An 11,616-nucleotide genomic window follows, 5' to 3' on the forward strand; every position below is an offset into this window, starting at 1 on the left:
GTTTCCATTATTTTAATGATCCGTGACTTGACATAAGACTCTGCTGTGTGACTGCAGGATTGTGAAGGGACGGAAATAGGACAAGGCGGTGTAAACAAAACCCTTATTAAAGACTGCTTTGAATGTAAATTGTTTTGTTGTTATTTCACATTTAAACGTAAAAGAAGAAAAAACAATCCAATCTTGTGATTGAGGAAATCAGTAACTAAAGCACACCCTAGTGTTTTATCCATAATCTATACATTGTGATCGGTGTCCTCACCTCCACATAGGCTCTGGTCCACGCATTGGTGAGCTGATTTACATCTACATGTCCCATTGTGAGTCTTTGCAGGGCCAGTTCTGCCTCTCTGTCGTAATCCAAAATGGTCTCTTTCTCAATGAAGTCGGACAGTGACACTTTTAATTCTACCAAAAAAAATGATTTTGAGAAATTTGAGAAATAGGAAACTGTTTTGTACAAGCTTGTCAATGTTGGAGAGACATAATTCCATGCATTTTCTATAGCACTTGTTCTCATTATGTTCATGGGTGTGCTGCAGCCTATCCCAGCTGACATATGGCTATACGCTGGGTACACACATGACTGGTCATCAGTCAATCACAGGCAAATATAAGAGCCATTCACACCTATGGATAGATATTATGGGGTTAAAACTAACGTGCATGTTTTGAGAACGTGGGAGGAGGCTGCGATACCTGAAGCAAACCCATGCAAACAAACAGAGAGAAAATGCAAAATTCACACAGGAGAGACTCGGCCGAACTTTAAACCTGGATTGTGAGGCACACATGCTAACCACAAGGGATCTGTGCTGCCCTCCGCATGTGGTTATGAAAACAAAATCAGACTTATATTACCATGCCATACAACTGGTTTCTACATTGCAAAGCCAGCTCACCATTTTCTACATAGCAGGGTATTTTATGTAGCAGCATCAGGCGTCCATGAAGGTCTCTGACGTTGTCCTGGACAGGGAACTGCAACGGCACTTTAAGAACACAGTTGTGTTTCCCTGCCTTGAACTCAAACACAAACTCCTTCTCTGTCATGTTACTTGTTTTGCCTTTGATTTTCTTCATGGTCTGAGGAAAAAAAAGACAGCAGCATTAGAATGGCATTAAAGTGGCATAAACACGAATTGAATTTGAATATTGGATACATCACACACAAGAAACAGTATTAGCCTGTTGAAAGAAAAGCAAATCTTCATTAAAAACAAGACATGCTAAATGACATCATAGACAACGGCATCTTCTTTATCCTAAATGTTCAATGACTTCTCCATCAACCCATCAAGCCTGAGCATTGTAACACAAACACCAGATGTTAATATAGTTATTAACAATAATACATCTAACCGTAAAAATATCCGTTTTAATGAAATTGATATAGCACATTTGTTGTGGGGTTCTATTTAATATAAGGGATGCTGTCTGTCCTGCTTGTTCATACGAGAAGCTCCAGGTTAGGTAGTAATTTAGCTCTCTCTCGCTCTCTCTCTTTTTTTGACACGGTACATCGAAAGTCGAAAGAAAGGGTCCTCGAGTTTACACTGACAGCTCGCATCCGCTTCCCTGTGTATTTTTTGTGAACATATAAGAACAATAAGACTGTGATGGATATTTACCCGTATGTGTTTTGCTTCCTGGTGAGTAAGTCAGCTGACAGCTTCGAACCAAGCGTGTGACAGGAAACGCACTTTCGTTATTTTGTTATTTTGTGTATTTTATATTCCTGCTGCATATTTGACACATCTGATAGGAAATGTAGGTTGAATTTAATACTTGCATTCATTCTGGTGTCATTATATTCTCGAAGATGGTTTAATTAAAGTATATTGTTATTTATATATTTATATATATATATATAGGATCGCCCATGCGGTAATTTCCACGGGCACTATTGCCCCCTGGTGGTCATATTTATTCTTTATTTTTTGCAAAATGGCGTCTATCACAATCATTTAGAATTTGTTTTAAATTTAATTTTTAAACAAACGCAGTGCCGTGGCACACTAGCGTGCAGTGAGGTCTCATTTTGCCGCGGTAAATTATAAACTTCCTAAATTTGTGATCTATGCCAGCGACAGAGTGTGAAATGCAGATTAATTTAAATGTCTTTCAGGGTAGACGTGACAATAAACCTGTGTATCCACCTGTTGCTCATACTACAGAACAAGTTAATGCTGTGCAAGAACATCAGCATTGGAATTGTGTTCAGACAGGCACTGAGTAGTTCAATTTGTATCCAAATTGAGGCGTAATCTTTTTTTTTTCCTGTATTCACATTTTTTTGTGGCATTTTTGTTTAGTGACGTATAGTGGGAAATAGTTCTAATGTAAAATGCGTGCCTCGGCGCAATAAAAGTTGGGAAAAACTAGGGGAGTACAATATAGTATTATAAAAAAAAAATTGTCTTACACTTGAAATAAATATAATGTAATATAAGTTTATATTGTAATGTTATAATGTTTTCAAATAATTCTTAAGGAGCTCATAGTATATATTTTTATTTACACAATAATTGTAAAATATTATCATAAATATACTTTATGCATCGTTTCTCTTAAAAATTGAAAGAAGAAAAAATAATTGAAAAAGACCAAATGTTTAAATTGAATGCATCCGGCAATTTTCATGATTTTGCGCCTGCGCAGAAGTGTCTGCTTCAAGTTTGGACCTGTAAGGGTCGATCTACAAATAGTAATACACATGTCCCCATTTAAATTGATCTTCCACCCGCAAAACCGAATCACCCCAAAAAAATCTGAATTATGTAATACTTTTTTACAAATATATTGTAATTTTTAATTTGAAAATTTTACCACTTACCCTGTTGTACGCGTTTGACATAACTAGACATTGGTAAACGGTCTCTCCACTGGTTGAACAGTCCCGTCATACCTCGCGTGGCCAACGGCTCTCCCAACCGAAAGCTCGTTCAATGAATCGTCGTCCTCGATTTACACCGCTGGGTTTCGTGCAATCGTTTGAAAAAACAAAACAAAACAAAAAAAAAGCCCGGTCAGGGAAGAACGGTGAAACGCTCTTATGCCACGGACACCAGCGTCCTTCAGTTTAGTTGATTAGGGCGGCGGAGCGTGCGTTCCTGGGCTCGCTTCCGTGGTTTGGGTCGGGGAGGCAGGGGGACTTCGGCGCTGGTCCCGAGAGATGATGGAGCTAGAGTCGGCCAGTAGCCGGGGCGAACTTGGCGCTGTGGGGGACCCGCTGCAGCCCCAGACACCAAGCAGGCATGAAAAGAGTCTGGGACTCCTCACCGCTAAGTTTGTAACTTTGCTGCAGGAGGCCAAGGACGGAGTACTGGATCTGAAAGCTGTGAGCATGCCAACCAGTCTTTGTTGTTAGCTAGCACATGTCATCTGGAGCTGCCTGCTGTCGTTTGGTTTCATGCACTTTTTGCTAGCCTACCTGTTAGCATAGCCTAGCTTTCTGACAGTCTAGATTTGAATGAGCGATAGCTGCATCGTAGTGTAAACATCCGGGTTACTTTTCAACGCAAACACCTAAAAGCGGTCCAATTTAAAGTTTGGGAGCACTACCCGATCAACTTTTCCAGGATGCCCCCTGCAGATTTCCAAGTGGGTCAGCTTTTGTCGCTGTTTTATGAGCTAGTGCATCTTTACACATAGACAACGTAGCATGATTAATTCATAACGACATTCCTATTCAATTAAAGTGTTTTCCCGCTCTAAAACGTATTTTCTTTTACTGTAACTTTCTATCTGTAACATGGCAAAAGCAATATTACGCTAATTGCTCTTGGAAAATGTTAAAATGTTCACCTGCTCTATGCCTGGTTTTAAAATGTCTCTGGTTATTTATCTGCTTAATCAGTTAGAACAAGATATTATCCACTTCCCAAAGTTCTTCAGTCAGACCACACGGGATGTTATTCTGCAAGTGCTGGTAGAGCAGTATGAAGATGCACCTGCAGGCACCAGGCCAAGCATTGACTTATCAGCACACAGCTGCATACACTGTAGTTATCGTGGCTCTATTATGCCTAGACTTGGCACCACACTTTGGCTAAGAAAGTTGAACTACACTAGCTTTTTGTGTTAGTTTGAACAGTAGTCCCTCGGGTATGAATTATTGAAATGTCACACCGGTTTTAAATGCATTTTCCTTTTGTTATTCTGTGAATCAGGCAGCCGACACATTGGCAGTACGGCAGAAGCGGCGGATCTACGACATCACTAATGTGTTGGAGGGAATTGGACTGATTGAGAAAAAGTCCAAGAACAGTATCCAGTGGAAGTAAGTGCACTCACTTTTGCTGTACCCTCCAGTTTTAAATGATAATTGATGCATACAGTCTCAAAGAATGAAGAATTACAGTACATGACAACTTGTCCCTCTGGTTTCAAATCACATTGTTTGTTTTGGTGAGAGGAGGTTGGCAGGATTGGAAGTATTGATACTGACTATTGCATTTGTTACCATAAGGAGTTAATGACGCGAAACAGCTATTTAGTGTTGCTAAATTGGCGAGTATGTGGCTATATTTATTAGACACACTCGCTCTCTCCTGGCGTTATTGGAGACTCCAAGACTCCCTTCCATAGTAGGATATGTTCACCCTACTGCGTCCAGAGTGTAAATGAGTGGTACTTGAGTGACACTGCCAATGGCTAATTTAACCATATTCTGCCCATACAGATTTGATTGCCTTTTACTTGTAGAGGCAACAGTTCATTATCAACATGTTGAAATACACCTTGCAAATTACTGAACTATGTTGTCACAATTTGGAAAAATAAACAGCTCGCTAATACACACATTTCGAGAAATAAGCAGACCTCAAAATATGTATTTGTTTTTTAATATCTGTTTTGTGTTTCAGGGGTGTAGGTCCAGGTTGCAATACGAGGGAGATAGCGGACAAGCTGATAGACCTGAAGGCAGAACTTGATGATCTGGCCATCAGGGAACGTGAACTGGACCAGCAGAGAGTCTGGGTGCAGCAAAGCATTAAGAATGTCACAGACGACTCTAACAACAGTCCATATCCTTTTTAGTGTTAATTTATCTTTTATAAATGCCGTTGCACCTTGCACACATTCTTAAGTTTACAGCAAGCAGTGCATTTCAGCTCGCTGTGGCATAGTTTGAAGCAGTAAAGACAGATCTGACTTATGTTTGCAATAAGTAAGTGGGGTGGCAAAAGTGGCATGACTCGTGTAAATACTGTGACATCATCTTCCTGAACCATTCTGCTTGGTGGAAATGATGCTTTCTTAAGAATTTTGGAGTAGGAAAATGTTTGTTTCTGACCAGTTGACCCTTAATACGTTTATACTATGGCATATGTAAAACATGAAGACCTCTGTGGAGCTTTCAAAGGTAATCTTTTGTTAGACTCAGTCTCATTTCTCCTGTTCTGTCACTCAGCCTTATGATGTCAAATGTTCCCTCGCTTAGCAAGTGTCTTTCCACAGGTGACACCCTGCTAGCGATACGGGCCCCTAATGGCACTCAGTTAGAGGTGCCAAGACCAGAATCTGTAAGTACTGTGCATATCACATTCTGCTCTTCTGTATTTTTTTTCTAACTGTGCATGTGCAAATGCAGGTTATGAATGGACAAAAGAAATACCAGATCCGTTTGAAAAGTTCTTCTGGCCCCATTGAGGTTTTACTGGTCAATAAGGACCCATCCAGTGCCTCTCCAGTTGTTCTGCCTGTCCCTCCTCCAGATGATGTACTTCAGAGCCTCCCAGCATCGTTGCCTTCTTCCCAGGTCCAGAAATCAGCTTTGCTTTAAGTCTCATTTGGTTTGGTCTTAACCCTGGACAAAAACATACACACAAAACATTCTCTCGTGTTTTTAATCTAATGCAAAGCATATGGTTTGATATGACTTCCTTTTTCACACTTCTCAATTGCTCCCCCTAGGGTACAAAAGCAGCTCCAGAACCTGTGAAAACAGGTTCTTCCACAAAATCAGCCATTAGACAACCAACTTCAGTTACAGGTAGGCAAAAAGGTCTCCACTGTGTCATGTTTTTTTTTTTTTTGTACATTGGATTCAGTCATCCACCTGTCATGTCTGCTGCTGATATTTTTATTTATTTTTTTGTTGGGATCACATTTATACACATTCGTACTTAATGTGAATAACTGTAACAGAGGCTGAAAAGTGTCTTTCTATTAAATTTTGATATGTTTATGATATTTTAGTCATGTATTCAATGGTATATTAATTACATTTCACAGTTTAAGCTACAATTAGAACTTTTTTAAAATAGTTTTTATTAGGGCTGGAAATCTTTGACTGTCTCACGATTCGATTCGATTACGATTTTTGGGTATACGATTCGATTCAGAATCGATTTTCGATTCAAAATTATTTGATTGACAAATGATTTCTGCTTCAATTTACAGATATGCATAACATTGTCATGATCTACTCCAGTTTGCTTTGCAAGACAAAATGACAAATAGAGACATTAAAGTGTCTTTTTTTTTGTTTTTTTTGTTTAAACATTTACTAATTTTGTATTGTAAGTGCCTTTTTCCACAAAAACAGCATGTGGGCTACAACTGCCTTTTCGCCTTCTTCTTCATTTCTAATTTAAATAAAATCGGTTTTTGGATATTAAGATCGATTTGATTCATAAGTGAGAATCTCGATTCTTTTATGAATCGATTTTTTGGCACACCCCTAGTTTTTATGCAAGTACTATATGTATAGTTTTCAAATTTGTGGTCATCTGGCTATGTATTAAGAGTGGTACACAGAGCCACTACTGGTCGTAATCTTACATGACTGGCTCTGTTTCAGAAGTGACAAGCACCACGCCACTCACTCCAACCACAGATGCACCCACTGCCATTACTCAGCAACTTCAGTCCTCAGCCTCCTTAGATGGAACTGTGTCGTCATCTGCATCTGCTGCAGTGTTTGAACCAATGAAGGCAGACCCCTCTGAACGTGAGCATGCTCATCTGGTCATATTTTTGTCAGTAGTGAACTATAACCTGACAGTTCAGTTTTAAATAAAATGTATAGGTGGATACATAAAAAAAAAAAAGAAACATGTTTAAACATGCACAATAAGCACATTACAGCATCTTGGGACATGGTTTTCTTCAGCTGGACTGGGCTTTTTAGTCAAATTGCAGGGATTTAGGGTCATGTTTAGCCAGCAGTCAATTTTGTTCAAAGAAAATAGTTTTCTGAATGACAATGACCCCAAACATTGCAAATAAGAATCTATTCTCAATTGCATTAATTGAATAAATAAGACTTAATAGATAAGCAAAATAAATGTTACCATGGTGGTGATGGACTGCTCCCCAAAAAGAGAGGATGTTGTTAGGCGGAAGGTGCTTCAAATAAATTAAAGTTTTAACCAGGCTATTTTATGTTTTTTTTTTTGTTTTGTTTTTAAACCTGTGTTCTTCAGTTAAATTATACGATTTATAAGCCACATTATCCTTTGAAACAGTTGTGAAAATAGGCATCATGCTGTCTTTTTTTTTTTTTTTTTTTTTTTTTTTTTAATTTAATATAATATAATAACTTGCTATTTAAAAAATGTGGATGTTTTTACCTTCTGTGTCATCTGTTATGGAGACTCCCACGCATTCAGTGTTGCATTCAATTTCTTTGTGTTGTTTCAAAAATGGAGGATAACTCTGCCTTTCTTACTTGTACGAGCCAGTGACAAAACTGTTGCTATATTTGTATTGATTGCTACAGTGCTGGACTTTCCCAAAGAGCTTTCGGACATGTTTGATCCGACAAAAGGTAAATTAAATGACTGACAAATTGCTGCAATGTAAAAGGAACCTTAAAAAATACTTAGAGTATTTTTTATTTATTTTGCAGAGATCATGAGTGGAGATTTGTTGGAGGACCTGATGTCATCAGAAGGTGAGACAGTTTTTGAAATGTTTTTATTTCGTAGGAATAATGGGAATTTTCATCAGTTTCTAGCTCAGTCATGAAACCTTCATTAACTGTTCAGATGTTTTTGTTTTTTCCTAAAGAAACATTTTAACATTCTTTGCTCTATAAGAAGTGTAAAAATAAGTAGATTGATGCATATCAAAAATCTAGGATTGTTTAAAATGAGATTTAAAAAAAACACCATGCAACATTCTTGTTTTATTACTGATGTCTGTTTGTTTACGCTTTTGTCAGTATAGAATAGCCCGGACAGAGACACAAAGTTCAATTTTATCTCACAAGATATGCTGAGGTCTCTAATGCATGGTGGCAGTTGAATCTCTGAAGTTTAGTCTAATTAAGAGGCGTATTGTTCCAGAAAATGTTGGTCAAACTACAATTGTCTTAAGCGGGACACATACACACAGATTATTCACCTTTTTTTGTTTCTTTTGATATATGTGACATATGAGGAAGAACAAACAACATGTGTTGTTAATGCTCTTACATTGTGTGGTGTACATATTTACCAAAACAGCGCAGCGCACTACACGTGATATCTCCACTATAATTGTGATTCTCCTCCTAAACTAGACGTCTATCCTGAAACTGACATGCAACATGGTGCCGCAGGGCACGCAGACTGCTGGAAAATACAAAGAAAAAGGAGAAGGAGCAGTAGTAGTCCAAGTACTAGAACAAAATAGACTCACTGTTAGCTTAACTGGCAACGACATTGTGGTTGCAAACTCTTCTCCTTGTTATTTGTATGGAGATAAATTACTTGGGAACTGTGGTATACAAAATACTGCTAATATTCAGAACCACCTGATCCTCATTTATGGCCTGTAATGGCACAAGCTTCATGTTGCTTAATCGTTGTGTTACATGACACAATCACATCACAGAGTCCGAGGTTCACCAGACCTAATGTTGATGGTCGTCAATATTGAACAGGTTTAACATTGACGGCCCGGTCTTTTCGTGAGCAGAGGAAAATAAACACTCCTGACATAGCTCCCACCACACAATAATCAGTCAGAATATTCTCAGAGACATCCAATAATATGGCCTTTGTTGACTTTTGTCAAAATAGTGGAAAAATGCTGAAATTTGACCTAATAATCTGCACAGGGAGTCCTCGAGTTACAATGACATTTCGACTTTACAACGCCCGTTCCTAGTCCTTAGCACCTTTCTTTTTCGTTCTTTTACGACACTAATCACTAGGGATGCCACGATAAGGGCAATATCGTGATATCGCGATATTAAAACACAATATCGTCGTCGTCATGGTCACAATATTTAAAAGGAACACATCTGTTAAAAAAAAAAGTCAGGTTGATTTCCAATTGTGTAGTTCTAGCACCCTCTAGTGGCTATTTTATTAGTGCAATTTAATTTTCATTAGGGATGTTTTGGCCTTCTATGTTTAAAATCTATGCTAATTGTCAGATGAAGGGGAACCTAATTTGCTTGTGAAGCAATCAATGTGTGCTTGCATTACCAAGTAAGAGCCTCAATATTATTATTAGAGATTGTAGGTGGTTTATATGCATTGCTGTTATGTACAAAAGCACAATATTGAGTGTTTGTTTGTTTTTTTGTTTTTTTACAATATTGTGATCTTTTTTTAAATATCGCCAACGCCCCCACAATATCGTGCTAATTATCGTATTGTGACCTTCATATCGCGATAATATCGTATCGTGATGTTTGGATATGGTTAGATCCCTACTAATCACGTTATTTTAAAGTTATTGAAAGTGTTGTTGTTGTTACCTTCAGCAACAGGCGTCCACCGAGCAGGTCGACTCACCATCAGGTGCGTCACATTCCCGTGTTTAAGTTACCATTAACTCCGCTGCCGTCAGTCAGCAATAAATGTCCGTGCAGAAACATGAAATATTGCATATATACACGGAATATAATCTTCCTGGTGGCGCAATTTTTTATTTTTTTTAGATTACTGTACAAAGTATTTTGATGGAAATATCGACTTTAACAGTGACATCCAACTAACGTTCAAATTCGGGTTACATCGCCATCGTAGGAACGTAACTCGTCCATAACTCGAGGACTCCTTGTATAAGTTACCTCGCTAAATTCAAATAGTGTCATTTGCTTACGTGCCTTGGCCTCCTTGTACATTCTTTTCCTGTTCTGCCTTTTAGTGTTCTCGCCTCTCCTGCGTCTGTCGCCCCCACCCAGTGACCATGACTACATATACAACCTGGATGAGACAGAAGGCCTGTGTGACCTCTTTGATGTCCCCATTTTAAACCTCTGACCCAAAGACGGCCATCACAGTGGGGAACCCCTGTAAGTTTATCCCCCTCTAACTCACTTCATTGGCTGCGAAGGTGAGCATGAAACAATACGAAGCGGATCAGTGTTGAAAAACTCCTTTGAACAGGGAGCTCAACCTGAGCTCAGTAGCGCCACCTTCAGCCACATGAGGAAAACAGCAGCAAGATCAAAACTTTTTTTTTATTTTCAGCTTTTCCAAGAGTCAAAACATGAGCGAAAAAGTCTATTTTTGGATGATTGTTTATATGTATGTAAGTGTTACATCTATGTATGTACTTACAAACGAATGTGTTTTAGGCTTTATTCCTGTGTGCATATTATGTGGGAGTTGTCTTGTATTAAGTCCAGTGTCTTCAGGAAAGGAAAAAAAAAACATTTTCCTATCAGGTCTAGAGTCTTGACAACCTAACGGAGCGCAGCCTTTATCACCCACCAGCTGCTCACACATGGCTTGAATCAGTCCAAGCGCAGCTGGTTATATATGCACTATCTTTGTGTACATAAAGAATATATATTTTGTCTTGGCAACACATTAGTTTGTTGTCTAATGATCTACATTTGTAGTACAGGCAGAGAAATGGTTGGCAAATATATATATCAGACTTAAAGTAAGAATCTAAAGTGTTTTAATCATTATCCAAATAAGTAAAAACCATGAATTAAGAATTATTTTTATAACCACACTGCAAAATTGTCTGAATGAACCCTGTTATCATTTCCCTGATCTCTCTAATGGCAATGTGCAAAGGACCAAAACTAATAATACAGGGATTAGTGGAATGTTAACATTTGACAAATTTTACTTTTTAACATTTGTTCCCATTTTATAGTTGAACATTGCAGTGCGTTTTTAGAGATTTGGGATGTTTTTTTGTTTTGTTTTTGTCTTAAACTATCTGGCTCACACTTCAACTTGACATGCTTTATTTTGATAATCCTTGCAATTGAAGGGTAATTGCTATTTATATGTAACATAAGATATTAGGAAAATACCAATGTACCACTCTGCTAAACAAATTGTGATTTGCCATGTAGCTTTGTCTAGTAATTAGTTACCATGTATTTTGTTCAGTTGGATGTAAAAAGCATGCTTTTTTATGGCAGTGATATACATGTCTTTTAGTGCATCATTTATGCGAAGCAAACAGTCGATACTTTTTTTTTTTTTTTTTTTTTTTTTTACTTTCTTAAATCAGATGTGCCCCTTGCCTTTTTTCACCTTTGTATATGTCCATGAAATAAGTCATTTGTTACTGTTTAATGCAAATGTTGTCATTCTAAACATTTTCTGTAAAATTCACTGTTTCTATTTCGCCAGACATTGTATATATGCTAAATAGAATAGCGTTTTTTGGCTACTAGATATATTAAAGGATTGTTGTGACTAA

General features: G+C 37.9%; 2 protein-coding genes across 8 annotated transcripts in view; one reads left to right on the plus strand and one right to left on the minus strand.

The window, feature by feature from the left end:
• The window catches only part of ferry3 (FERRY endosomal RAB5 effector complex subunit 3), a 20,550-nt gene extending 17,176 nt beyond the window's left edge, over positions 1 to 3,374 (minus strand). For 3 of the 6 annotated variants that reach the window (XR_013282743.1, XM_077515586.1, XM_077515582.1), the window contains exons 1-3: positions 1,363 to 1,619; positions 903 to 1,086; positions 263 to 408 (exon numbers count right to left, since the gene is read on the minus strand). Coding sequence is in view for 5 of the 6 variants with exons in the window: in XM_077515586.1 (XP_077371712.1) it covers positions 263 to 408; positions 903 to 1,086; positions 1,363 to 1,401 (369 nt within the window). In the remaining variant the exon portion in view is untranslated. Of the gene's footprint in view, positions 1 to 262; positions 409 to 902; positions 1,087 to 1,362; positions 1,780 to 2,836 lie in introns of those variants that run through there. The other 3 variants (XM_077515583.1, XM_077515585.1, XM_077515584.1) reach the window with 3 other exon arrangements.
• e2f4 (E2F transcription factor 4) lies at positions 2,882 to 11,616 on the plus strand. Of its 2 annotated transcripts, none has more exons than XM_077515587.1 (11): positions 2,882 to 3,340; positions 4,173 to 4,282; positions 4,869 to 5,029; positions 5,324 to 5,368; positions 5,464 to 5,528; positions 5,597 to 5,764; positions 5,920 to 5,998; positions 6,809 to 6,958; positions 7,730 to 7,777; positions 7,859 to 7,903; positions 10,093 to 11,616. In XM_077515587.1, the coding sequence occupies exons 1-11, from the start codon at positions 3,176 to 3,178 to the stop codon at positions 10,206 to 10,208; spliced, it is 1,152 nt and encodes a 383-aa protein (XP_077371713.1). In that variant the 5' UTR covers positions 2,882 to 3,175; the 3' UTR covers positions 10,209 to 11,616. The 2 variants fall into 2 exon arrangements, with proteins under 2 accessions (XP_077371713.1, XP_077371714.1); XM_077515588.1 differs by lacking the exon at positions 2,882 to 3,340 and adding an exon at positions 3,367 to 3,603.

The sequence above is a fragment of the Festucalex cinctus genome, chromosome 3 (assembly GCF_051991245.1).
Source record: "Festucalex cinctus isolate MCC-2025b chromosome 3, RoL_Fcin_1.0, whole genome shotgun sequence".
Classification (NCBI taxonomy): Eukaryota; Metazoa; Chordata; class Actinopteri; order Syngnathiformes; family Syngnathidae; genus Festucalex; species Festucalex cinctus.

Bases quoted from the DNA above. Each gene is read 5' to 3' on its own strand.
- e2f4 (XM_077515587.1), top strand. From the start codon at position 3,176: ATGATGGAGCTAGAGTCGGCCAGTAGCCGGGGCGAACTTGGCGCTGTG. The intron at 3,341-4,172 runs GTGAGCATGCCA...TCTGTGAATCAG, and splicing joins GAGTACTGGATCTGAAAGCT to GCAGCCGACACATTGGCAGT. The intron at 5,030-5,323 runs CATATCCTTTTT...AATACGTTTATA, and splicing joins AGACGACTCTAACAACAGTC to CTATGGCATATGTAAAACAT.